Here is a 27,689-nt window from a genome sequence, read left to right as displayed (position 1 = left end):
CTACTGTTTTCTGTAGCCTCATGTTCTGCTGTTTTCTGTAGCCTCATGTTCTACTGTTTTCTGTAGCCTTGTTGTTCTACTGTTTTCTGTAGCCTTGTGTTCGACTGTTTTCTGTATGCTCATGTTCTACTGTTTTCTGTAGGCTCATGTTCTACTGTTTTCTGTAGCCTCATGTTCTACTGTTTTCTGTAGCCTTGTGTTCTACTGTTTTCTGTAGCCTCATGTTCTGTTTTCTGTAGCCTCATGTTCTACTGTTTTCTGTAGCCTCATGTTCTACTGTTTTCTGTAGCCTTGTGTTCGACTGTTTTCTGTATGCTCTTGTTCTACTGTTTTCTGTATGCTCGTGTTCTACTGTTTTCTGTAGCCTCATGTTCTACTGTTTTCTGTAGCCTTGTGTTCGACTGTTTTCTGTATGCTCTTGTTCTACTGTTTTCTGTATGCTCATGTTCTACTGTTTCCTGTAGGCTCATGTTCTACTGTTTTCTGTATGCGCATGTTCTACTGTTTTCTGTAGCCTCGTGTTCTACTGTTTCCTTGTGTTCTACTGTTTTCTGTAGCCTCATGTTTTATTGTTTTCTGTAGCCTCATGTTCTACTGTTTTCTGTATGCTCATGTTCTACTGTTTTCTGTATGCTCATGTTCTACTGTTTTCTGTAGCCTCATGTTCTACTGTTTTCTGTAGCCTTGTGTTCTACTGTTTTCTGTAGCCTCATGTTCTGCTGTTTTCTGTAGCCTCATGTTCTACTGTTTTCTGTAGCCTCGTGTTCTACTGTTTTCTGTAGCCTTGTGTTCGACTGTTTTCTGTATGCTCATGTTCTACTGTTTTCTGTAGGCTCATGTTCTACTGTTTTCTGTAGCCTCATGTTCTACTGTTTTCTGTAGCCTTGTGTTCTACTGTTTTCTGTAGCCTCATGTTCTGTTTTCTGTAGCCTCATGTTCTACTGTTTTCTGTAGCCTCATGTTCTACTGTTTTCTGTAGCCTTGTGTTCGACTGTTTTCTGTATGCTCTTGTTCTACTGTTTTCTGTATGCTCGTGTTCTACTGTTTTCTGTATGCTCATGTTTGACTGTTTTTTGTAGGCTCATGTTCTACTGTTTTCTGTATGCTCGTGTTCTACTGTTTTCTGTATGCTCATGTTCTACTGTTTTCTGTAGCCTCTTGTTCTACTGTTTTCTGTAGCCTCGTGTCGTGTTTGCTGTAGCCTTGTTCTACTGTTTTCTGAAGCCTTGTGTCCTACTGTTTCCTGTAGCCTCGTGTTCTACTGTTTTCTGTATGCTCATGTTCTACTGTTTCCTGTATGCTCATGTTCTACTGTTTTCTGTATGCTCATGTTCTACTGTTTTCTGTATTCTCATGTTCTACTGTTTCCTGTAGCCTCATGTTCTGCTGTTTTCTGTAGCCTCATGTTCTACTGTTTTCTGTAGCCTCGTGTTCTACTGGTGTGTTTCAGTCCGGGATAATCAGCCCTGCCCAGCAGCTGCTGGACCTCCGAGACCTGGAGGTGATGAGGTTTATAGAAAACGACGCCACTAGACTCAGTCTGCACCTCAGGAATGTCGCAATGTAAGAAATCAATATGAAAATGGTGTAGGAACATTGTGTGTTACGTTAAGATAATAAGATGAGATCCTGTCATGTATTTATACAAAGAAACCACATTCCTCCTTTTGTCCCTTTCTCAAATTGTCTGGGGTGGTGCGGTAGCCTAGTGGTTAAGGCATTGGCTCGTCACGCCAAAGCCCCGAGTTCGATTCCCCACATGGGTACAATGTATGAAGCCCATTTCTGGTGTCCCCCACTGTGATGTTGCTGGAATATTGCTAAAAGTGTCGTGAAACCATACTCACTCACTCTCAAATTGTCTGGGTTAACATAAAGACATGCATCATATATTACAATTATTGTCAGCAGATGTCAAGGATGCCATGTTTGGACTGACATGACTGTTTGTATGATTGTTATCATTATTACTGGAATGTGTAGAAGACTGATTGTTGGAACAAGCAGGGAAATAGCCAGTGTTTGGATGGATAGGGGTGACCAGTTGTCATGACAACCTGATCACCAGTTGGCCGCCAGGTTTGGAGGAAAGATGGCCACTTTGTAGAGTCTGTATTATTGAGTGAGATGTCACGTCATGTGTATGCTTGTCACTACTTCACTTGTTGATGAAGAAGTTCTGATGTGATGTACAATGTTGACTCACTCACAATGATGTTGCTTTCTTCCACAGCAAGAGCCAAGGTTTGAGTGGAAGGACCCTGCGGAAACTCCCTTTTATTGCCCACGCCATGTTTGTGCAGGTAAATTCTCCAGGTAGCTGGTCCCCATCTGTGGGACTACCTGGCTTTTCATGCACCATATAAACCCAATTCCTGTCTGAAAGGTTATCCTTTGCCCTCTTTAATAGGATTATATACACATGGAAACAAATATAGCAACACCCATGATTTTTAAACCCCATACTCCCATTAATATTCATATCATTATAATGTTCTTATGATTATTTTGACTTTTCGAGCACATCATCAGAAGTACAGATAAGCTGCCTATCTGTGTAAATTACGCAAATATTTAAGTGAAAGCTCAATTCTTACTAAGTCTATTGCATACAAGTACACTTGATTCTTTTTCATAGAGATCCTCCTTGGGGTACATATATGCATTTTCTGCGGCTGAAAATATCGTGACGGTTGTATCAATGTTTTAATAAAAATATTGTACAATAAATACAAATCTTTTTTAACTATTATACGGCCCCCACCACGTGGAGTTACCTCCCTGCTACGCATGCGCAGCCAACCAGGTAAGCGCCTAGGCCCATATCATCATTTCTTCTGCTGTCACTCAAGCGTTCACACGTATTTCCAACCTGAGTTACTAGCTGATTTACTTCTTGTAGAAGAATGTCTGAGACCTCAACAACTGTATGTATGGTCTTTATTCGTTTTGAAAAAACGTTTTATGGACTTTGCAGTCTGTTATTTCTCATTTATGTGACTTTGAATTAAACTTTTACGCTAGCTTTCCCGTGGTTTACGCACGTGTTGCTATTCCATAGCGGGAAGTTTTAGCATGCCACGTGGTTGAAATATTGCATTATCAAGACATCCGACCTGGTACCCACCCAGGACTTGTTTTTTCTCGGGGCGTGGTTCACAACTCACATGAGGATGCACCCTATACAGCAAGCTTTGGCGAGTCTGTGGGCTCACTCGGAGGATCTGGAGAAGTGTCTCACAGTCCCCGGGTGGTTGTCTCCTCACCTTCAGTGGTGGACCAATGTCTGGAATCTCTCCAAGGGGTCCCTTTGGAAATCCTGACGTCAGCTCTTACAGGGGGGTGTTCTGGGCAGTCTTTCGGTGTCGAAGCTGAAGCCCGCCTTCACATCAACGTCTTAGAACTGAGAGCTGTGCTGTTGGTTTTCGAGCCCTTCCGGGAGCATGTTCAGGGCCAGGTGGCTCATTTTCAGTTGGACAACCGTACGGCCATGACGTACATCCTAAAGCAAGGCGGCACGGTGTCCCTAGTGCTCCTTCGGGAGTCGTGGGAATTTCTCCTCTGGTGTGACCAGTGCAACTGTCAGGTGATTCCTGTTTATCTCCCGGGGCTGGAGAACCCTCTCGCCAGATCCTGGCCCCGCACGAGTGGATGCTCGACTGGCAGATATTCGGAGTTATCTCCCAGTTGTACGGATCGTTCCCGGTGGATCTTTTTGCATCCGGCGGGACGAATCAGATACCCGTGTTCTGCTCTCGAATACTGGACCAGAGGGTGTTGGCTTCCAACGCCTTCCTGCTGATTTGATGGGCAAGGTGCTGTGGGCGTTTCCGCCTCTACCACTCATTCCCCCGGGTCCTCTCCCAGCTGTCCACCCAGCCAGCTTGGCTACTTGTGCTACTGGCACAGCTATGGCTGTCACAGAGCTGGTTTCCGGTAATTCTCAGGTTTCTGGCTCAGCCTCATGTTCTATTACCTTTGCGACCGGACATTCTCACTCAGAACGGCGCGCCATACCCCAATCCAAGGATTCAGTGGGTGGCTTGGCCTCTGTCAGGTCTAGCCTCGAAGCATGGGACTTCCTGCAGCAGTTGCAGACACAATTCTGGCTTCGAGGTGGGATTCGACAAATGTTTAATATGAGGATAGGTGGTCCCGCTATGTGCGCTGGTGTTCAGATAGGGGGATTGCAGATCCCTTTTCTGTGGATTTAGTCCGAGTATTGGAGTTTTTGCAAGCTCGTTTGGAAGAAGCTTTGCGGCTTCGACCATTCGTGGCTACTCCACCGCTATGTCAACTTTCCACACCCTTGTCAATGGTGCTCTTCTGGGGCAGCACTCTTATGCAGCGCTTTTTAGCTGGCGTGGATCGGGTTCAACCTGCTGTCAGGTGAACCAGCCCACCTTGGGATTTGTCAATCGTGCTAGATTGGCTGTCCGGTCCTACGTTTTCGCGTCTATCGACTATTTCCATTCAGCTGTTAACATGGAAGGCCGTATTTCTGGTGGCGGTAACATCTGGGCGAAGGGTTGGCGACTTACATGCTATGTCGGCAGACCCGGCGCTGACTGTGTTCCATCCAGATCGTGTCAGTATTCGCCTCCCGGATACTTACCGCCCGAAGATCGATCACGCTTTCCATGTGACAGCTCCTATCGAACTTCCTACTCTTACCCAGCCTTCCACATCGGGGACCTCTGCAACGAGCACTCACCCGTTGGATGTCCCTAAGACTCTCAAGGTCAATATCAAACGAACACAAGGGATCCGTACGGGTACCCATCTGTTCTGCTGTTACGGTGGCGGGAAGGCTGGCATGCCGGCGAGCAAACAGACCCTATCACGCTGGCTTGTGTCGGTCATTTGTGCTGCTTATCAGGCTAAGGGCAAGCCTCCCCCTGAGGGGTTGAAGGCTCACTCGGTCAGGGCAGTGGCCACTTCAAAGGCTTTTGCATCGGCACTGCCCATTGAAGAGGTATGCTCTGCTGCTATTTGGAGCAGGCCTAGCACTTTTATCAGGCACTCTCAGCTCGATACACATTCTCGTGATCATGTGTGTTTTGGCCGTTCTGTTCTCTCCTGTGGACAGTGTCCTGCCACCCTGACCGAGTGAGTCTTCGTTATCTGGACAGTTGATGCTGCTTTCAATTGTGTATAATTGATATATCCGCTGTTATCATATCTAACTACTTTCGATTTCTCTCATGAGATTATAGTCGGTTGTGAGTTGGTTTTCCCCCTTTCGGTGCTCTTTAATAGATTCACGATGTGGGCGGGGTTTTTACTTTTGCACTGTGTGCGTATTACTTTGCTTAACCTGTGAGGTCGGGTCTCAGTACTTTCCTCTCTGTCGGTTACCCTCCCATCATGCCTCTCGCGGAAGCTTCGGGACACGTGATAGGTGAGTGTTGTGACATCTGTTACATTCTTCCTAACGATCGCTATTTATGTGTACTTTGACAGAATTCCCTCCTCCCTAGCCTCCGGTCTTTGGGAGTCTGAGTTAATGCATATGTGTACCCCAAGGACGATCTCTATGAAAAAGAATGAGCTAAACCTGTAGAGGTTTCCAATTCTTTGAAGAGAATCGTCTTTGGGGTAGGGCCACCCACCTCCCCGCAATTCTGTTCACTGATTTATACAGCAGAAGGAATGATGATACGGGCCTAGGTGCTTACCTGGTTGGCTGCGCATGCGTAGCAAGAAGGTAACTCCACTTGGTGGGGGCTGTATGGGGTAATAGATAAAAAAGATTATTATTTATTGTACAATATTTTTATTAAAAGATTGATGCAACTGTCACATGACATTTTCCGCCGCTAAAAAGGCATATATGTACCCCAAGGACGATTCTCTTCAAAGAATTGGAAACCTCTACAGGATTAGCTAAATTTTTGTAAATACTCAATAAATTTGATCTTACATGCTTACACACAAAAATGTCGAATCTTAGCTTGCGTACCGGTGCATACATAAAATAACTGAAGTATACTGGGAGGTTCTATTTCAACACATGAACTTGGCAACTTGCAGTCTTTCTTATCGTTTCTCATATTACAGATCAAATATAAATAACTAACACTAACATTTTAACTTTATTATATTTTCAAAATTGATGGGAAATGGCAAAATACCCAATTGAGTTTGAGTGAGATGGGTACACTTTATTTGATTTATATGAACACAAGCGAGTACATAACTCAATGACCCAAAAAAGTTATCTGTAGCTCTGCATCATACATGATACATTGAATTTTTCCTTATCCTGACTCATGCTAAATACTTGTCTCCTTCTTCTTGCAAATGATAGTGGAACACTTGAAATCCCTTGAAGTCCCCTTTAAAAAGCGGACGTAAAATCATCACTAACCCACGAGTAGTCTCCCTTGCCTCCTTTTTGGCAATTTTGTATCACATGACAGCCATGTTTGTCACTCTCTCCTTTTTCGCCCTTGAGGACGGTTGTGAGAGCACCTGGGTCCCTATACGGCACATATCCTTTTCTCTTTTGGACCTTTACATCAAAATTATTGCTGTATACGTTTTTTAGGATTGTATTCTACTATATGGTTTGAAATTTGATCTAAATTATTCGTTGTTTGACATGTTTTTTCATCGTGTTTACATTTGATGAAAACTTGTATTCGTTGTAGGTACCGACTGGCTGCGGCTGACCCACATTTATTATGTCCTGATTGCACTACTTCATGTTCTTTCAGCTCTCGCTGTAAACATTGTCTGAATTTAACCACTTTTGAATTTAATAACTACCTTTTTTCCATTCATACACGTGCAAAGGACAGGGTAAGAAGGTATTCACAAGTCATGTCTAAATCAAGTGATTGCGCTGATAACTGTGTGTTATAACTACTGCTGCCGATGTTCATAATTCCAGTGAATTGCCGAGCGTTTTACAGGGGCAGGTCGCTGTTCCAGTGATGAACTCTGGAGCTAATAAGAGATCGTCGTCAATGGAGCTGACCTCTTCACAGACGAAGAAGACTAGATCGTATTCAACGCAGAAGAAGAAGGCTACTACCCCTAAGACTTCGTCGAGTGCAACTCTACGCAGAAGACGAGAGGCTTCTCTGCCGAGATTGTACCTCCGGAAGAAGCAGACGTGTATGATGATCCTCATACCTGAGGTCACAGTCGTCAGCAAGAAGACGAAGCCTGCTTCTACAGCTACATCGGCAACTTTATCAGCGCAGACATTGACAGAAGACCTTCTATCAACGCAGACATCGGGCACCAGAGATAGCAGCAGCATCAACTCTTCACAAGTGCTGCGTGCCTTAGAAGACGCCTCATCGTTGTCAGAAGCATCATCAACCCTGCAGCAGTCTCTCCAGACATCGCAGAACTTCAACCCGGGGCTGTTTATGCAACAGTTTACAGACCAGATGATGTCGATGATGGAACGGCGCTTCGCGCAGGAGAAAGCTGCTACGAAGACCACTACGATGACTACTAGCCTGCGTGAAGATTCAACAGTCTCTCCAACACACTTGGAAGAAGAGGGAAGCCTGCGTGAAGGCTCACGCACCCGACGATCTTCCCCATCTGAAGTTAGGAGCCTGGACAACGTTACCAACGTCAGCTCAGCCTTAGACGTCCCTGAAGGAGCTGCTAAGAATTCTCCACGCAGAAGCAGATCGCAGCGTTCTCCCGAACCCTACAGATGTCGTAGATACGGGTCGTCATCACCATCGGACTCAGACGCACATCAGGAACCTACACGCAGGCACTCCACATCTCATAGAGGGGAAACTTCGCCTAAGAATCAACCTTCGCGAAGACCTAGAGAGAGATCTTAAGACTCCAGGAAGGATACATGATCACATCGGGATCGTTCACCTGCGCGCAGGTCGTCATACAGATCTTCATACAGAGACTCACGTCGTTGTGGATCTCCCAAGTATTGGACAGTCTCAGCTCAGCCTTTGATAAGGCTACCAAGTTCCAGAATCAGCATATCCCTACATTCAACGCCAGGAGATTCCCCCTTCATCACATGGAACCCTTCCTGAAGGCACCAGAGATTGATGAGGACTATATGATCATCGACTCCCGCTATAGAACTTACAAGATAGAGAATCGGATAGTTGTCCCAGAGGATCATTGGGTCAAGATAAAACATATGATATCTCAAGTAATGCTCTCCCTGTTGACACTACGTGCTTGGCAAAGCATGCTCGGTCTACTCACCTCAGCTCAAGACATGACTCGCAGAGGGAGATTACAACTGCGTCCACTACAAATATTTGTGAACGCTCATCTCGACAGTCTGGATCTGCTGGTACTACCAGACAGCCTGAAGCCATACCTCCTATGGTGGACTCAGAAGTCGAATGTTTGCGGAGGAACCTTTTTGTCAGAGCTGGTTTGCAACACTCATCTCTACGTGGATGCATCACTATAAGGATGGGTTGCCCACCTCGACAACGAAGTGGCAGCAGGGAAGTGGTCGAGTCAGGATCAGAATCTGCACATCAACCTGTTGGAGATGAAAGCAGTGATCAACGCTTTACAACACTGGTCCAGTGTACTAAAGAACGCAAGGGTTACGGTCCACACGGACAGCTCCACAGTAGCGTTCTACATCAATAAACAAGGATCAACAAGATCAACAAATCTGCTACAACTCAGCTTTCTCCTGTTCAGCATCGTCGACAATAGGCTCGCCACTGATAGACCTGTTTGCAACAAAGTTCAACAAGCAACTACCAACATTCGTCTCACTGAGTCCGGATCCTCAGGCATGGTCAACAGATGCTTTAAGCATCTCATGGGAAGGACTAAACGCTGCGTTTTCCACCTCCAGCACTATTATCACAAGTAATACAGAAAATCAAGCAGACGACAACGCTGCAACTGATTTTGGTCGCCCCCTAGCAACAGCAGCACGGATGTCAGAAATACATGCTCTACATCTAGGACTGAGATGGGACTTTATTGCCAAGAACCAACCGTCCAACCAGCCTGACAGACGGTTCCACATGCCAGCACTCTCTACAGTCCTTGGGCCACAGGATACACAGGATTTATCCTTATGCCCTGTCAGAGCACTGAAAGTCTACCTACAAAGGACAAAAACAAGGAAACGAAAATTTCAAGCGCCTATTCATCCCCTTATCCACTGAGACGCCCACGGAAGTCTCAAGGACAACGATATCGATATGGATGAGAGCCGTTATACTAAGGGCCTACAAAGCAGCAGGACTTGAGGTTCGACAAGCCTCCAATCCCCACGAAGTCAGAGCCCTGGCGTCTACACTTGCTCTGCATGGAAACTGCTCGATTACAACTATAATGGAGGGCTGCTTTTGGAAATCGGACACTACCTCAGAGACATTGCCACCGAAGACGTCTCAGGCTTTCACCAGTTTAGTTTGTAAAAGTTCCTTTGCTATGGTTTATGGTAAAATATTGATACTATGTAAAATGAAGGATGTTGCAATACTTTTTTAACCCCCCCCCATGTGTATGTATATATGTGACTTCTTTTAAACCTCACTTTGAAATGTCTTAAATCATAGATAAGGTTTGTTTGTTGAATTTTTCACAAGAATACACGGATATATAGTGTCCCTTCCGTGTCTTCTGGTCGAGGCAGGTGACCTCCTAGCCCCCAATATCTTGCTGATACCTAGTATAATGTGGTATGTTTTTCTTCTGTTTGTGTAGAGACCTACTGTGACCCTGGACAACTTTGTGGAGTATCTGTCTAAAACAGTGGACCTTCAGTTCAAGGAGAGAGAGGACTTGACCCGAGATTGACCTATATAACATTACATTAGACAAGTTTGTGCACCACCTCTGGAACAGTGGACCGTCAGTTTGAGGAGATGAAGGACTTCACCTGAGAGTGAAGCATAGTTAGTCCCCAACATAGGAGTGTGCTGAAGGTTGTCACCTCTGTAGCTGACATGTCAGACTCGGGGACAGAGGGACCAGTCTTGCACAATGTCCCTTCTCACAGGATCTCAACTGTCACTATTTTGAAATCTTTGATGTACAATATACCCAAGTTACTCTTGTCAATCATATGAACAACTTTCATTCCTGTCAATTTACACATTATTAGAATCTTGTTTTAGATTACATTTCCTTAAATGTTACTGTGATAAATTGTATAAAAACTATATGTATAAAACAATTGAAAATATTACCACATCCCAACATTACTGTGTGTTGACTGAGACATTTATGTTTATATGGGAATTATTTTCTTGTTTTAGGTTTCAGTAAATACACCCTGGAACCAGGAACAACGGGATTCTAGTTTTAATGAGACAAGCATATATTTACTACACAGGTGCGCAGGGTTTTGCCTTGACCCACTAAGTTATGTGTCGGATGCCACACCATGAATATCAAGATGTTTTTATAAGTATGAGGGTGCCGTAAATAGGGAGAAATGCTACCCAGCCCGCTAGACTGATGCAGTTGAAAATGTAGGATGTTTCATATGTTGGGTATAAAAGATTTGATAGTTGCTTTAATGACCAAACCCTGATATTTAATGTTAAGAATTTGGCTTAATGAACAATAGTAGTCCTAGTATGCAATATGTATTTGTTTCGGTGTCCATGCTAGACAGTCTGAGTAGTGTAATACCCTGAGTACGAGATACTAGTAATCACTGTTAAAATATTCTATGCGTCAAAGACATCAGGGGATTGAACAATGATTTCATTTTGGTAAACATTCATCTACTTTGAAATGTGACATATCACCTTGTTTTAAATGTATTTGTTGCCATAGTGACCACCTTTTTCACTTGTACATAGGTATGATCCATGTCAAATGATGACACTATTTGTACAGATCTGTTCAATAAATGGAGGCTGAACATCACTGTGTTTAGAACTGCTGTAACACTGCTGTGTGTAGTGTGCTGTAACACTGCTGTGTGTAGTGTGCTGTAACACTGCTGTGTGTAGTGTGCTGTAACACTGCTGTGTGTGGTGTGCTGTAACACTGCTGTGTGCTGTAACACTGATGTGTGTGGTGTGCTGTAACACTGATGTGTGGAGTGTGCTGTAACACTGCTGTGTGTGGTGTGCTGTAACACTGCTGTGTGTAGTGTGCTGTAACTGTGTGTGTGGTGTAACACTGCTGTGTGGAGATAGTGTGCTGTAACACTGCTGTGTGTGGTGCTGTAACACTGCTGTGTGTGGTGTGCTGTAACACTGCTGTGTGGAGTGTGCTGTAACACTGATGTGTGGAGTGTGCTGTAACACTGCTGTGTGTTGTGTGCTGTAACACTGCTGTGTGTAGTGTGCTGTAACACTGCTGTGTGGAGTGTGCTGTAACACTGCTGTGTGCTGTAACACTGCTATGTGTTGTGTGCTGTAACACCGCTGTGTTGTGTACTGTAACACTGCTGTGTGTAGTGTGCTGTAACACTGCTGTGTGTGTGTGTAACACTGCTGTGTAACACTGCTGTGTGTGTGCTGTAACACAACACGCTGCTAACACTGCTGTGTGTGGTGTGCTGTAAACACACAGCTGTGTGTGGTGTGCTGTAGTGTGCTGTAACACTGCTGTGTGTGTGTGTGCTGCTAACACTGCTGTGTGTGTGTGTGCTGTAACACACTGCTGTGTGTGGTGTGCTGTAACACTGCTGTGTGGTGTGCTGTAACACTGCTGTGTGTAGTGTGCTGTAACACTGCTGTGTGTGCTGTGTGTGTGTGTGCTGTGCTGTAACACTGCTGTGTGCTGTAACACTGCTGTGTGTGGTGTGCTGTAACACTGCTGTGTGGAGTGTGCTGTAACACTGCTGTGTGGTGTGCTGTAACACTGCTGTGTGTAGTGTGCTGTAACACTGCTGTGTGCTGTAACAGTGCTGTGTGGAGTGTGCTGTAACACTGCTGTATGGAGTGTGCTGTAACACTGCTGTGTGGAGTGTGCTGTATGTACAGTACAACCAGAAATTATTGAGAATTTAAAGATTGTAATTTTGTCAAAAATATTCACTCATTACTCACTTATTAATGTGAATATTAGCAGAACATAACTCCAGATTCAAAGACAGGTGAACAGTTAGTATTTTGTCAAGTCACCATGGGCAGCAATGCAGGCTTCAATGCTGTCCCAATATCGGACCACCTCTTCTTTCATTTCAGCAATATTTGTCAGATTTTTTTTATTGACACTTTCTTTCATAAGTCCCCAAACATTTTCTATTTGATTTAGGTCAGGGCTATAGCTTGGCCAATCTAATAATGTCATATTTTGGGTCCAAAACCAGGCCTGTGAATGCTTTGAACGATGTTTTGGGTTGTCCTGCTGGAAAATCCAAATATTTCCATAGAACACGTGAGCAGATGGAAGTAAATGTCCCTCGAGAATATCTTTGTACCGCTCACTGTTCATATTCCCTTCAAACACACAGAGGGGTGTTGCCCCTAACACAGATATGCCACCACACACGTCAAATTTCGGACTGTACTTTGGGCACTGATACAAAGGTTTTTCAGTTTATTTGGTCCAGAATTTCAGTGTATTAGGAAACAGCCACACAGAACTTTCATCTGAGAAAATCACATTGTCCCAGTTAAAATTTCTATGCTGTAAGCACCAGTTCAACCTTCGCTCCTTTTGTTCAGGTTTCATGATCGGTGATAGAATTCCTCGACTTTTCTGCCAACCCATTGCATGCAGCTCAGTTCTAATTGTCTCCTTACAGACAGCCACAATTCCTCTATCAATCATATCCAGCCTTAAGTTTTCTAAAATCATTCGTTTGTTTTTAGAAACAATAATACCAAGCCGCCTCATGTCACCGACAGTCAATTTTCTAGGCCTACCTGCGCCTCCCTGGTGCTCAATGCCATATCCATTTGCAATATTTTTCAAAACACGATAAACAGTGGAGAAACGGATGCCTGTTCTACTTGAAATCACTTTAGCTGATCTGATGTCCTTGTTATAATACTCTAAAATCAACTTCCTCTTCTCTAAATCATCCATACTGAGGATCACTGAAAATGTCGTCTGCTAGCAAGTAAACAAAGGGGGATAACTTCACAAACTGATGAAAAAGGATTAACGGAGTTGTCTCTCTTGAATGAAACCAAGCACTTGATAGCTGGTCAAGGTTGTTTATACTAGAAATCCAATTAAACATATTCCTAAAATTCTCAATTTCTGGTCATACTGTAGTGTGCTGTAACACTGCTGTGTGTAGTGTGCTATCAACCAAGACCCGGAATCTGGCTGCCCAATCAGTCGCCTCCTACAACCAGCTTGTTGCTGGGGTGATACTTTAACGAAGAATCCCCCACAGGGTGTGTGCTGGTGAGCAGTGAGTTCTAGTTGGTCATAAACTTGGTGTCTTGTCAAATGAAAACAACTTGGAAGTAAATGTAGAAAGATTTATTATAAAAAGAATGGTATAATTTTCTCGTGCTTTGGACATTGTCTCTGCAAGATTACTGGACAATGTCATTCTCTTCTACACATCAGAGCTTCATAAATCACAATACTCTACACAAATGACATGCAAGTAAAAGATCATTCTGATAGTTCCAAATAATGAATCATTACTATTGTTGATCCATATCTGGCCTATTCTATACTGTGGAGCTTGGTCCTTGATTGTATTATACACGCCACTACAATGTAGTGATAATTCACTGGTAACCACACGTGCAGGATAGTCTGATCAGCGAGGAGAGGATGGAATCATTCTGTGGTCCGTCCCTGAGAACCGGCCTTACTTGTCAGGTGATGAGTAGTAGTTATTACCTGACTACACACAACTTCAACTAGGACTACAGTTTCTGGATATAATGTGACATTTAACTGGTATATCGACCGAAGAGAAAATTGTCCAATTTTTCTGCAATACTCATTCGAAAACTGCCTCTCACATGAATACCTTACAGGCTCTGACAATATAAGATAAATATGACAATGCTTGAAACTGTTCACGTAAGTACCACTGGGTGTCCACTTCTATCGTCTGCCTGATAGCACTGCTGACAGCCCTTCATAATTAAGGTGTTCCTGGATATTTACACACCAAGTACCTTGGTTCCTTAACTATAAAATCAGGGCTCCAGATAATTTTCCAACATCAGGAGTGATACTCCTTATTTTTTCAATATAGGAGTACTGGAAAACCTTAAGAGTACATTTAGAGAACTGGATGGAATTTAGTGGAGTATCAGTAATCTTGTGTTTCGTTTTATGCACCACAACGTTGCTGCTCTTGTGTAAACAGGTCAATAAAGAATCCTTTTTCAGATAAATATGTCTGTAAATGATTCTAAAACCGTACACCATTGCAGTGCTGCGTATCTGCTACGTTTTCTAAATTATTTCTTACCGTATCATGTATATTTTTTATCCGTACATACGCTGATACGGCCCTTATCTGGAGCCCTGAAAATAATGGTCCATATATCATTATTTCAATAATCTGAGTGTCTGATATTTCTCTAAACGCATGATGGTGAAGGAGCTAAGCATATTGGACTATGAAGCTCAGTTGCAGAGCCATCTTAGATATAAAACAAGGCAAGTTCTGTCACTATAGCAATACCTCATTCCACCAATGACCAAGTGATGTTGGTGCTAGCGTGATCATAACGCCCGTACTAATGCCTGTAGTAGCATTATGATTGCTGTGTGGGCCTGGACAACATACTGAAACTGTTCCATCAACTATCAGTGACTTCCATAATAACAGTGTATTGTCATTCCCATACTGAAACATAGACTTGCGATCATTGTAACTCCTGTAACCTATCACTGACTTGCTCTGTCATAAGAATCATACTTCTGACTATTGTAGCGCACAGATCATTCTGTAGTTGTGGTCTCTGGCTGCTGCTGCTGCTGCTAGATACATGCAAGCAGATGAAACAAAAACAGTCCTTGAGACATGGCCATTCTCCAACAAAAGTCCTAGAAACATTAGGCCACATACGTATAACTACATTTACAGTCTACACTAGGTACATACTATTCACAGTGACAGAGACAAGCTTAAAATTATTGCATGAATTTCCCTACATTACCTAACTTAAAAGACGCAAGCCAAAGAGTGGTCCAAAAGAACCAATCTGTTCTGAAGTGTTTCAAAACTAGGTGGAGATGTAGATTTTATAGAGTGGTAGTGTAGGGTAGGTACAGCTCCCGAGTCGTAGGGTATTAAAGGTACAGCTCCTGAATGGTAGTGTTAGTTTTACGCCACACTCCGCAATATTCCAGCTATATGGCGGTAGTGTCTTGAAGATACAGCTCCCAAGTGGTAGTACATTGGAAGATAGTGTGAGGAAGAATAATTGTGTCCATCCAGCAGCATCACTAGAGACAACGGAGGAGATCATTAACATGTTTTCTTCTTGAAGAAATACTACAGAACAGTCTCTCAACATGCATTTCAAAACAGGCAGTGACTGGGGTGGTACACCACTGCATCATGTTGGACCAACTAATTCAACAAAACCCTGTAAGAGTAGAACATCTGTTTGTTACGTTTACAATATATTACTCTTATTTCAAAGACATGAACTAACAAATGTGAACAAAATCTTCCTCACAAAGTAATTACAGGTCACAGTTACATCCTCGTAAAACATGTAAACCACAAGTTATAAAATAACATTCTTGTGAGCAGCAAGTCATATACGGAATCAATGTAGGCAGCATCAAGTCTTCATGCTAACTCCGAAGACTGAAAACCAGCGTCAAAAACTGCTCATAGGTGATCCTTATCCATCCATCTTGATCTGTGTCGTGGCCACGGAAAGCACCAGTTAACGTCTGAAAGAGAAAGTTGGTTCTGTTCAAGATTGTATAAAAAGGAGCGTTTTGCCATTTTTAACTGTATTTCAACAATGACACCTGGTCAGCTGATATGGAGGGTAATCAACGTATTGCTGGAACATGAACTAAATGTTTGCAACCTCCGTGAAGCCACAGGTAGTATCCTGAGACCACACGCTCCACCTCAACGCCAGTAACATGGTGCTGACTCAGCGAGTTTATTGAGACCACAGATAAAGGTCACATTTACAAATGAACTGTCTTGTATAACTTAGTATCGGCGGCAATTGTCTGACGTGGCCAATAAGAAGTTAGTTTCACGACACCAACCTGGAGCACCACACAGCACTGTATGAAGTCATCAAACGCCACTGTGCCACGCCGCCCCTGACGGTCAAACTTCTTCACCAAAATCTCATAGAAACGATCTGATAGTCGATAACCTAAAGAAAGAAAATGGTTGTTGGGTGAAAAATACTTGAATTAAATTTGTCCTGAGATTTGCATTATATTTCAAATAACATTGAGAATTCAGGAGAATTCTAAAACTGAATCTTGTCAGGAGAGATTTCCAGCCTTCCAATTTGACCACATAAGCAGCGGAAGTTGGATGTGCTGTGATCAGCGTGTATCCCGACCCGACATTACGATGAGAGTCTGAGGTGAAGCAGGATCCGACTCATGGAGCCTGCACTCCACCATGTCAGGTTGTATCTCCAACTGTCCTGGGAATAATTCTGTCCACCAGCCTGTTCACCTAGTAATACGAAACTTTCAGGTTCATAAGTGCCTGTCTCCGACATCATATGATGCAATGAAGGCAGTGTTTAAGTATCCAAGATAATGAGGAAGATAATCACTCTATCCTTCCAGGTCACCAGTGACATTTACACAACTGATCTCACTTGCAGCTGAAGTGTACATATATCCTGGCAGGTCTTTCTTACCAAAACTAGTCATTGCTGTCTTCAGCTCATTCTTGTCAATGGAACCTGAGTTATCTCTGTCGTAACTACGGAAACAGTTTTGCCAGTCTGTGACATATTTCCATAGTGATGTAAATTCCTGGAAGTTTATTGTTCCAGAGTTGTCTCGGTCAAACATTCCTGCAACAAACAGCATATGTATGACCATATATGGAAACACAAGGCAGTAATACAGTGTTAACGTATTCTGCATGCTATGTCCCTTGTGATTGCACAGTGTATGATCCTACTGTCATATGACATCACTGAAGTTAAGCTCAATGCATGCTGCCCCGATGTTTTTGAGATTGTAAATATTCTTTGATGGCATTTTCACATATTTACTGGCATGTTTGGAGTAGGTTTCTGCCTTTACAATCACATCATTGCCCCAGTCATGTATTTACTTGCAAGTTTCCATGTGGTCCTTAGATAAAGGACAGAATGTGTATTCAGCAGCCATGTTTGTTGAAAGGGGCTGTTAACAAAATTGTGTAGTCAGGTTAGTTGACTTGGTTGATGCACATCATTGTATCCCAGTCATCTACAGATTGACATGATGTAATGTAATGGAGTATTGCTGAGTACAGTGTTTTAAAGTTTCTCACCAATCATCAGCCGCACTGTCTCAGGGTTGAATGGCGTCCAGGTTCCTGCAAAAACGAAGTGTCTCAATCATCCGCAGATTCGCTGTTAACCATGTACTATCTGAACAGATCCTGTTACAATACTGAAAGATATGTACATGTACTTGGTAGTTATGAAGGAAGGGTGAGAGAGTAACTGTTTTTCAGTTATGGATTGGAAGTTAGCAACTGTACTGGAAAATGTAAACTACTTGGTTTATGAGTGAACTGAAAGAGCTGGGGGCAGGTCAAGTGGTGGCAGAACAGTATTGTCATGGTAACAGGGGGGAATTCTGGATTAGGACTTATATATATGTCGGGCTACAAATATTGGTGCCTTTTTACAAGTGGACCTCCTTAGGGGATCTAAAAACTGAGTGTAGGGCAATTCCCCACCAGGTCAACCCCATCTGCCATTTCCACACCCAAGAATAATATTGCCTGGTCAATTCCCCATCTTTGCAAACACCTCCCAAATTTGATAAGCTAATTAGTGCATGTGAAGGGAACTGTTTTTGGATGGCTCTTAGCAGCTGATTAGTGGGGAAATTACCCTCCTTCAGTTCCTTCATTCTTATATTGGAGTGAAATAACAACAACAAAAACCAGGAAGGTGGGGAAATGACCAGCCAGATACAGTCAAGCCGCGTTCAGGAAGGTGGGGAAATGACCAGCCAGATACAGTCAAGCCGCGTTCAGGAAGGTGGGGAAATGACCAGCCAGATACAGTCAAGCCGCGTTCAGGAAGGTGGGGAAATGACCAGCCAGATACAGTCAAGCCGCGTTCAGGAAGGTGGGGAAATGACCAGCCAGATACAGTCAAGCCGCGTTAATCCGAACACTTCTGTTTTTCATTCAAAACGTACGAATAGTGAAACATACAGACTACTGAAATGAACCATTACGTACACCACTACAGTAGAGTTACTTCTCCGTCTGGATTTGGCAATGACAAACGGCTTAATTTTGATGGTGCCAGTTGTGTTTGGACAAGTGACACCTATTAATTGAAAAAAATCACAAACTAACCACATGTTCAACTCAGAAGTGTCACCTCGCTTATCAATTATCACTGAAGTTTACCGATGAAGAACAGCGCTAATCAATGGTGCTCACAAGGTAGGGGATTATCCGAACGTTTCTGATGTACCACCGGATTAATGAAGCAAAACCAAGTGTAATTAGCTAATCTGTTACCGCTAATTAATGTCCAGAACTGGAGAGCGAAGCACTGGATTAATGAATCAACACTTAATGAGTTTACATAGTAAACAAGATTGATTACAGTTGGCTACCGTTCGGATATCGCGGGAATCGGATTATCGGGGTCCGGACTAACACGGCCCGACTGTATATATTTGGGTGGGTATTGTCCAGATGGGGAAATGGTAGGTGGGGTATTGTCCGGATGGGGCAATGGTAGGTTGGGAATTGACTTGGTGGGGAAATGACCGGGTGGGGAAATGACTGGATTCCCCAATAACTACAGGCTGATCAAGCATGCTGAATGTCTTCAGTTATCTTGCGAGTTAAAGCTCCATTCTATACACTGAGGTGAGAGAAGAAAATGTGACCAGGCTGACTGAAACAAGGAGTGACGTCAACAGTAACTAATCACAACATACGAGCTATCAACTCCCTTGTCAACTGTATGTGTTGGTACAGATGAGTCAAGGAAGTGATGAGGGGCCGCTAGCATTGTAGCAAAGCTCATGCAGTTGTTCAGCAACACATATCACCTACCACTCATCATCACATTTAGAAAAGGAGGTATGCTTCATCCTACATCATATCACCAGTGGGACACAGAGGTATGCTTCATCCTACATCATATCACCAGTGGGACACAGAGGTATGCTTCATCCTACATCATATCACCAGTGGGACACAGAGGTATGCTTCATCCTACATCATATCACCAGTGGGACACAGAGGTATGCTTCATCCTACATCATATCACCAGTGGGACACAGAGGTATGCTTCATCCTACATCATATCACCAGTGGGACACAGAGGTATGCTTCATCCTACATCATATCACCAATGGGACACAGAGGTATGTTTCATCCTACATCATATCACCAGTGGGACACAGAGGTATGCTTCATCCTACATCATATCACCAGTGGGACACAGAGGTATGCTTCATCCTACATCATATCACCAGTGGGACACAGAGGTATGCTTCATCCTACATCATATCACCAGTGGGACACAGAGGTATGCTTCACCCTACATCATATCACCAGTGGGACACAGAGGTATGCTTCATCCTACATCATATCACCAGTGGGACACAGAGGTATGCTTCACCCTACATCATATCACCAGTGGGACAGAGAGGTATGCTTAATTCTACATCATATCACCAGTGGGACACAGAGGTATGTTTGTGGTTGTGGTGTGTGTTTGCATGGGTATGCGAGGGATGGGTTTAGGTGTAGCATGTACTAGTAGGGGGACAACATTTACTAGTAGGTGGACTGCATGTACTAGTAGGGGGACAGCATGTTCTAGTAGGGGGACTGCATGTACTAGTAGGGAGACAGCATGTACTAGTAGGTGGACTGCATGTACTAGTAGGGGGACTGCATGTACTAGTAGGGGGACAGCATGTACTAGTAGGGGGACAGCATGTACTAGTAGGGAGACAGCATGTACTAGTAGGGGGACAGCATGTACTAGTAGGGGGACAGCATGTACTATGTTCTAGTAGGGGGACAGCATGTACTAGTAGGGGGACTGCATGTACTAGTAGGGGACACAGCATGTACTAGTAGGGGACAGCATGTACTAGTAGGGGACTGCATGTACTAGTAGGGAGACAGCATGTACTAGTAGGGGGACAGCATGTACTAGTAGGGGACAGCATTTACTATGTTCTAGTAGGGGACAGCATGTACTAGTAGGGGGACTACATGTACTAGTAGGGGGACAGCATGTACTAGTAGTAGGGGGACAGCATGTACTAGTAGGGGGACAGCATGTACACTAGTAGGGAGACAGCATGTACTAGTAGTAGGGGACAGCATGTACTAGTAGGGGGGACAGCATGTACTAGTAGGGGGACAGCATGTACTAGTAGGGGACAGCATGTACTAGTAGGGGACAGCATGTACTAGTAGGGGGACTGCATGTACTAGTAGGGAGACTGCATGTACTAGTAGGGGGACAGCATGTACTAGTAGGGAGACAGCATGTACTAGTAGGGGGACAGCATGTACTAGTAGGGGGACAGCATGTACTAGTAGGGGGACAGCATGTACTAGTAGGGGGACAGCATGTACTAGTAGGGGGACAGCATGTACTAGTAGGGGGACAGCATGTACTAGTAGGGGGACAGCATGTACTAGTAGGGGGACAGCATGTACTAGTAGGGGGACAGCATGTACTAGTAGAGGGACAGCATGTACTAGTAGGGGGACTGCATGTACTAGTAGGGGGACAGCATGTTCTAGTAGGGAGACAGCATATACTAGTAGGGGGACAGCATGTACTAGTAGAGGGACGGCATGTACTAGTAGGGGGACTGCATGTACTAGTAGGGGGACTGCATGTACTAGTAGGGGGACAGCATATACTAGTAGGGGACAGCATGTACTAGTAGGGGGACTGCATGTACTAGTAGGGGGACTGCATATACTAGTAGGGGACAGCATGTACTAGTAGTAGGGGACAGCATGTACTAGTAGGGGGACTGCATGTACTAGTAGGGGGACTGCATGTACTAGTAGGGGACAGCATGTACTAGTAGGGAGACTGCATGTACTAGTAGGGGACAGCATGTACTAGTAGGGGGACAGCATGTACTAGTAGGGGGACAGCATGTACTAGTAGGGGGGACAGCATGTACTAGTAGGGGGACTGCATGTACTAGTAGGGGGACAGCATGTACTAGTAGGGGGACAGCATGTACTAGTAGGGGGACTGCATGTACTAGTAGGGGGACTGCATGTACTAGTAGGGGGACAGCATGTACTAGTAGGGAGACAGCATGTACTAGTAGGGGGACAGCATGTACTAGTAGGGGGACAGCATGTACTAGTAGGGGGGGACAGCATGTACTATGTTCTAGTAGGGGGACAGCATGTACTAGTAGGGGGACTGCATGTACTAGTAGGGGGACAGCATGTACTAGTAGGGGGACAGCATGTACTAGTAGGGGGACTGCATGTACTAGTAGGGAGACAGCATGTACTAGTAGGGGGACAGCATGTACTAGTAGGGGGACAGCATTTACTATGTTCTAGTAGGGGACAGCATGTACTAGTAGGGGACTACATGTACTAGTAGGGGGACAGCATGTACTAGTAGGGGACAGCATGTACTAGTAGGGGACAGCATGTACTAGTAGGAGACTGCATGTACTAGTAGGGGGACAGCATGTACTAGTAGGGGGACAGCATGTACTAGTAGGGGGACAGCATGTATATGTACTAGTAGGGGGACAGCATGTACTAGTAGGGGGGACAGCATGTACTAGTAGGGGGACAGCATGTACTAGTAGGGGACAGCATGTACTAGTAGGGGACAGCATGTACTAGTAGGGGACAGCATATACTAGTAGGGGGACAGCATGTACTAGTAGGGGACAGCATGTACTAGTAGGGGACAGCATGTACTAGTAGGGGGGACAGCATGTACTAGTAGGGGACAGCATGTACTAGTAGGGGACTGCATGTACTAGTAGGGGGGACAGCATGTACTAGTAGGGGGACAGCATGTACTAGTAGGGGACAGCATGTACTAGTAGGGGGACAGCATGTACTAGTAGAGGGACAGCATGTACTAGTAGGGGGACTGCATGTACTAGTAGGGGACAGCATGTTCTAGTAGGGAGACAGCATATACTAGTAGGGGGACAGCATGTACTACTAGTAGGGGGACGGCATGTACTAGTAGGGGGGACTGCATGTACTAGTAGGGGACTGCATGTACTAGTAGGGGACAGCATATACTAGTAGGGGACAGCATGTACTAGTGGGGACTGCATGTACTAGTAGGGGGACTGCATGTACTAGTAGGGGACAGCATATACTAGTAGGGGGACAGCATGTACTAGTAGGGGGACAGCATATACTAGTAGGGGGACAGCATGTACTAGTAGGGGGACAGCATGTACTAGTAGGGGGACAGCATGTACTAGTAGGGAGACAGCATGTACTAGTAGGGGGACAGCATGTACTAGTAGGGGGACAGCATGTACTAGTAGGGGGACAGCATGTACTAGTAGGGGGACAGCATGTACTAGTAGGGGGACAGCATTTACTATGTTCTAGTAGGGGGACAGCATGTACTAGTAGAGACTGATGCAAGAGTTAATAGTGCTAGACCACTGAGATATTATGCTGCAGTTGAACATGGACACCCAGCTGTCTTTGTTTTATCATTTATAAATCCCAAGCACAAAGCAGGATAACAATAAACACCACATCGAACATGTCCTGGTGTGATCCCGACAGGGTTGAAACCACAACCTTCCACTGTCTGGGCAGACACTCTATCCACTAGACCACCGAGGCAGTGTCTTGTTTTAGATAACACATAGTTCAACAATGTATACATGGCAGTAGATGTATGAAGATCAGGACCCCAGTGTTGCATGTGAGTTGAGTTTAGTTGTTTCTATTTAATATTCCAGCAATATATGGCTGATGGAGACCAGAAATGGACTTCACGGACAAATTGACTCCCAAAATACTAACAAATTTTCATCAACTTAGTCATCCTGGCAGCGAACAGTGAATGGGGTTTTATTTTTTGCCTCTTTTAGCAACACCACCTCCAACACAACATGGAACACCAAGAATATGCATCAAACACTGCACCCAGTAGGCTTCAGTAGACAAGCCCAATCTGGTAGTGAAGAGAAATCTATAAAAAAAAATACACAAAATCCTGAAAATGTCAACAAGTATATATATGCCATTGGCCTCACCACTCACAAGCAAATACAACTTACTGTGAAGCACACAAACCTTAGTCACAACAAAACTTTCACTTACACACACAGAAGGAAGGAAGGCTACACATGTGGTATAGAGATGGCAGCACCCCAACACCCTTACCATTGGATAAGGCCACTCCAAGTTCCTCGCCAGAGATGGAGCCACTGCGATCCTTGTCGATCCTGGACAACAGTAATGTAGACATCAGGTGCTACTCTACTAGCCACTACATGCTGCAGTCTACCTGACAGGGGGGGGCAGGGATGGGACTGGGGGTTGGGGGAAGGTCATGCTGTGGGAAGAGGGCCGTACTGACATACACACCTGGTCAGAGGCAACATGCTTATATTTCCCCATGAACAGTAATCAGCTTTATACATTGCACTGTTACCATGGTTACATTGTACATCAGCTTGTAAACTGTGTTACTATTACCTTTCAAACAGTGCGGCCATTTAGTACAAGAGTTACCATGGTTACATGCATGTGGACAGCACTTACTGTGTTCAACATAAATTTTCAGATTTTTACTTGACACACAGGTTATTTCCATAATTACAATGTGACTAGTTCACGAGGCTTATTCATGTGTGAAACTATTTGTCTGAAAACAAATCATGTTAGAAGAAAATGTCTCAAAATGTAAGCATCCCAAGTACAAGTATGTGCATGTCAGACTACAGCATTGTGTTAGTTGGTCATGAGGGAAATACAAGCATGCTCCTTGGTGACATGACTTGCGATCAGTACTGGCAGCATGACCGGAAGCTTACCATTGGACAAAGCCTCTCCAAGCTCCTTCGCCGATATCTGCTGACTTCGGTCTTTGTCCACTCTAGAAAAGCCAGGTACATCATCATCATGATCAACAGTTACCATGGTTACTAAGGACTGAGAATTTTTTAGAATGGGCTGCAGGGATTTACATTTTTAAATTCAGGAGGAAAACTCCATCATGTACAGATGGTACTGGAATATGTTTAGTTAGTATGTGTGTGTCCAGCAGTGCTGTCATCCCGTGTCAGCTTTACACTGGAGACAAGCCTGAAATAATGCATGACGAAGAGTGTTTGACATTTACTACTCAGCTGAAACTGATAGCCACAGGTACGATTCTATCAGCCAATCATGACTGAACAACTTTGTGATCTCAGCCTTCTTTTGACACCTGGGCCTCCTGTTAGTCATCATATGTTTAGTAAGCATGGTAACGGTTTGGGGTATAGATGAAACTTGATACATTACTCCTATGATGATGATAAATGACAAGGTATCATACACTGGAGGATATGCTCATGCATGGAGTGAGTGAGTAATTTCCCCCCATTATTTTGTACATGATGCAAGGAGTACATGAATACTTATGTGTTAATGGGCATATGTGGTACTGATAGGCACTTTCTTACATCATAAAGATTCATCACAATTTAATGAAAGATTCACCACAATGTAAGAAAAATATGCTTATTGGATATGAAGAATTTGTAATGTAACATGGGTGATCTTACTTAATTACATTGCTCCTCTTGTAATATATAGAGGTGAAACTTTACGCTCTTACCATGGTACGGTCCATATAGCGATACAAGGCCTTCGGTTTAGTCCGTTTCGGTTCGGTATATGAGATATGATCATAATACAGAATATTAACAAGAGCCAAATCTTACATTGTTTAATAACATGGAAAAAAATAACCATAATCTTTGTTATTTTATGACTAGATAGAAATGACGGTACAAAAACCAAAAATTTGGTAATTTCCGATTGCATTACAGTATACTGAACCAAAGGCAAAATACTGTGGTTTTACTAATACCGTGGTATAGCGTTTCACCCACAGTAATATATCAATGAAAAATATTGATTCCGTTTTCTGTCTTTCAACATTTTAACAATCGCTTGTCATACTGAATAAATCAAGAGAAATATGACCAGAAATACATTAAAAATCCCGCTATAACAACTTTTACAATTTTACTATGGCATGATGAGGTGAGGCTCGATAATAGGCAGTTTGGAAATATATCAGTTGATGTACCAGTAACATTTCATAAATAATGATATTCTTGACACTGATGTATTGAAAATATTTTACTGTTGATACTGTAATAATACAAATGTTTGTATGTTTATACTAAACTGATTAATAGATGTCTACATTTATTATGATCGGAATGATGGCAGAATGAAATTATGTGAAGTCAGAACATGTAATCACAGTAATGGATCAGCCTACGTCAAATTTGAAATTATGTGAAGTCAGAACATGTGATCACAGTAATGGATCAGCTTATGTCAAATTTCACATCAAATTTATTAACAGCAGCTCTACTTAATGAAATTATATTTCATTTACGGAATAGTTAATTTTACAAATAACTGATACATTGTGATACTCTTGTGTTGACGTATCTCAACTAAAACAATATTCATAGCCCTACGTGACAAATGATCAGACAACTACATTCTACCTCTCACATGACACATCAACAAGGTATTCAATGTACATGATGGCAGTGATGTTCTATCAACATACTTCTAGTTCTACAAATGTTCATCATTTAAAACATGAGAATTAAATGTACCATGAAATATTAATGATTCAGTCACTTTCTACTCTAAACAAAGACTTGATACAACGACAGGTGAATTTCAGGATATGGCTTAAGACATAAAGTTGAGGAAATTACTGAACGACTTGTAGTCTGTACTCTTTTATCTCAAACAAATATATCTGGGCAAACTGACCTTTGAAATACACTCATCAACCAGTTTTGGTCAGGCATGCCTGCCGGAGCCGGTGGACGATATTGCTGTTGCTGCTGTTGACCGTAGTACGCCATCACGATGAAATGTTGTAATATTCAATGTGATGAGTTAAATTTATAGATGTCGAAATCCCTCGAATGCTGACGAGTATTCGCGCACTTCCTGCTTTGAGTGACTAGCCCGCACTAAAGGAGACCGCGGTACTAACATTTATTAAGATTATACACAATACTGACATATAACTTCCCATGTGTCGTTTCATTTTCTTCTCTGTATTTTTCAGATACGATTTGTAAACATTTTTAATTATTCCGTTTAATTTTTTTTATCTACTTGGGTTCTTATAAAACATAGATTTCGAACCGAAATTTCGATGTATGATTTTGTTTTGGCACGTACATTACCATGCACCAATATTTGCTCTCATTACGAAACTAAAAGTCACTTTGACAAAGTGTCGATAATGAGATAGGGAACAGGCCAAAAGGACAAAAGGACCCAAACTGGAAAAGTCAAAAGGGTCAAAGATTAAAGTAAAAAAGGGCCAAAGGAAAGTGAAAAGGGTCATAGATTGCGCCCCATAGATTAAAGTCAAAAGGGCCAAACTTTTAGAAAACAGTGAGATTGAGAAGAAATTCATTATAAAACAACATATCAATTTATATAAAAAATATCATCTGCATACATTATGAAACATCATACAGCGTCCGAGAACCTTACAGAGGGAAAACAAAGTTCTATCATGGATAGTCAACTTCTTTATTGTCTATCCATAGAATTTGGGTTTTCCTTCATCTATATATCTTCTAAAATGCCTCTCAAAGAAACCTTACAGAGATTTGTCATGTGGTTTTCGAGGGGAATATAAGATAATTACAGGTTGAAATTTCAAATAATAAACCAGGCAGCCTTTGAAAACAGCATTATAGATATGGTTCGTAGCGATAGGTTGAAGGAGTAAAGATATCGTGTCTCTGTAACGTGTTATTCTGCTCGATCCTGGTCCTATCAACACGCAAACTTCCAAACCTTCTTTAAAGGAACACTAACCTCTTGTACATATCATAACCTGAATCAGCTTTTCGTGACTTGATTACTCGCATAATCGATAAACAAATACCGCATTTCCTCTAGCCCTAGACATTTAAGTGATTAAACACTCAGCCGAAAATGAAAGAGGACAGTGCATCTGATAGATATATGACATTAACAGTCATGTAGTACTATGTCTATAATGGACATATATAAGAGAGACGAATGTGATGTATTCCATATATAATACTTGGCCGAATACTTGCTGGTATTTTTATTTCGTGTAAAACATGCGACCCTAAATTGCTCACGACAGGTACAACAAATCCTTTTCCGATCTAGCCAAAAATTCTTCTTTTGCAGGACCGCACTTCGTGTCCGGGACACAACTGTAAACAACATGGATGCGTTTTCTATGCATTCCCTGACAATGTGACAACGACATGACATTTATATAAAAAGGTAGCGATTTAGGGCCCGATTTAGCTATATTAGAGGCACCATCAGTTCCAGGAATAATATAAAACTGTCCATATTAGTTCTGACCTAGATCAACATACTATGC

At 43.1% G+C, this 27,689-nt stretch overlaps 2 protein-coding genes across 3 annotated transcripts in view; one reads left to right on the top strand and one right to left on the bottom strand.

The window, feature by feature from the left end:
* Positions 1-9,985, top strand: part of LOC124280516 (pachytene checkpoint protein 2 homolog) — a 33,064-nt gene extending 23,079 nt beyond the window's left edge. The window contains exons 9-11 of the mRNA XM_046716471.1: positions 1,451-1,563; positions 2,234-2,303; positions 9,688-9,985. Of these exons, the coding sequence (XP_046572427.1) occupies positions 1,451-1,563; positions 2,234-2,303; positions 9,688-9,780 (276 nt within the window). The 3' untranslated portion in view covers positions 9,781-9,985. The remainder of the gene's footprint in view (positions 1-1,450; positions 1,564-2,233; positions 2,304-9,687) is intronic.
* Positions 9,986-15,197: 5,212 nt separating this feature from the next.
* On the bottom strand, positions 15,198-26,285 carry LOC124280517 (programmed cell death protein 6-like). 2 transcript variants are annotated; one of them, XM_046716472.1, is made up of 6 exons: positions 26,072-26,285; positions 24,097-24,158; positions 17,357-17,401; positions 16,731-16,889; positions 16,114-16,226; positions 15,198-15,780 (listed from the first exon to the last, which is right to left on the bottom strand). In XM_046716472.1, exons 1-6 carry the CDS (start codon positions 26,164-26,166, stop codon positions 15,679-15,681), a joined length of 576 nt encoding a protein of 191 aa, XP_046572428.1. In that variant the 5' UTR covers positions 26,167-26,285; the 3' UTR covers positions 15,198-15,678. The 2 variants fall into 2 exon arrangements, with proteins under 2 accessions (XP_046572428.1, XP_046572429.1); XM_046716473.1 differs by lacking the exon at positions 24,097-24,158 and adding an exon at positions 23,444-23,505.
* Between the last annotated feature and the right edge of the window lie 1,404 nt (positions 26,286-27,689).

The sequence above is a fragment of the Haliotis rubra genome, unplaced genomic scaffold, assembly GCF_003918875.1.
Source record: "Haliotis rubra isolate DU_JTF1 unplaced genomic scaffold, ASM391887v1 Scf269, whole genome shotgun sequence".
Taxonomy (NCBI): Eukaryota; Metazoa; Mollusca; class Gastropoda; order Lepetellida; family Haliotidae; genus Haliotis; species Haliotis rubra.
Note: the sequence above shows the minus strand (reverse complement) of the source record. Positions and strands in the feature narration are given on the sequence as shown.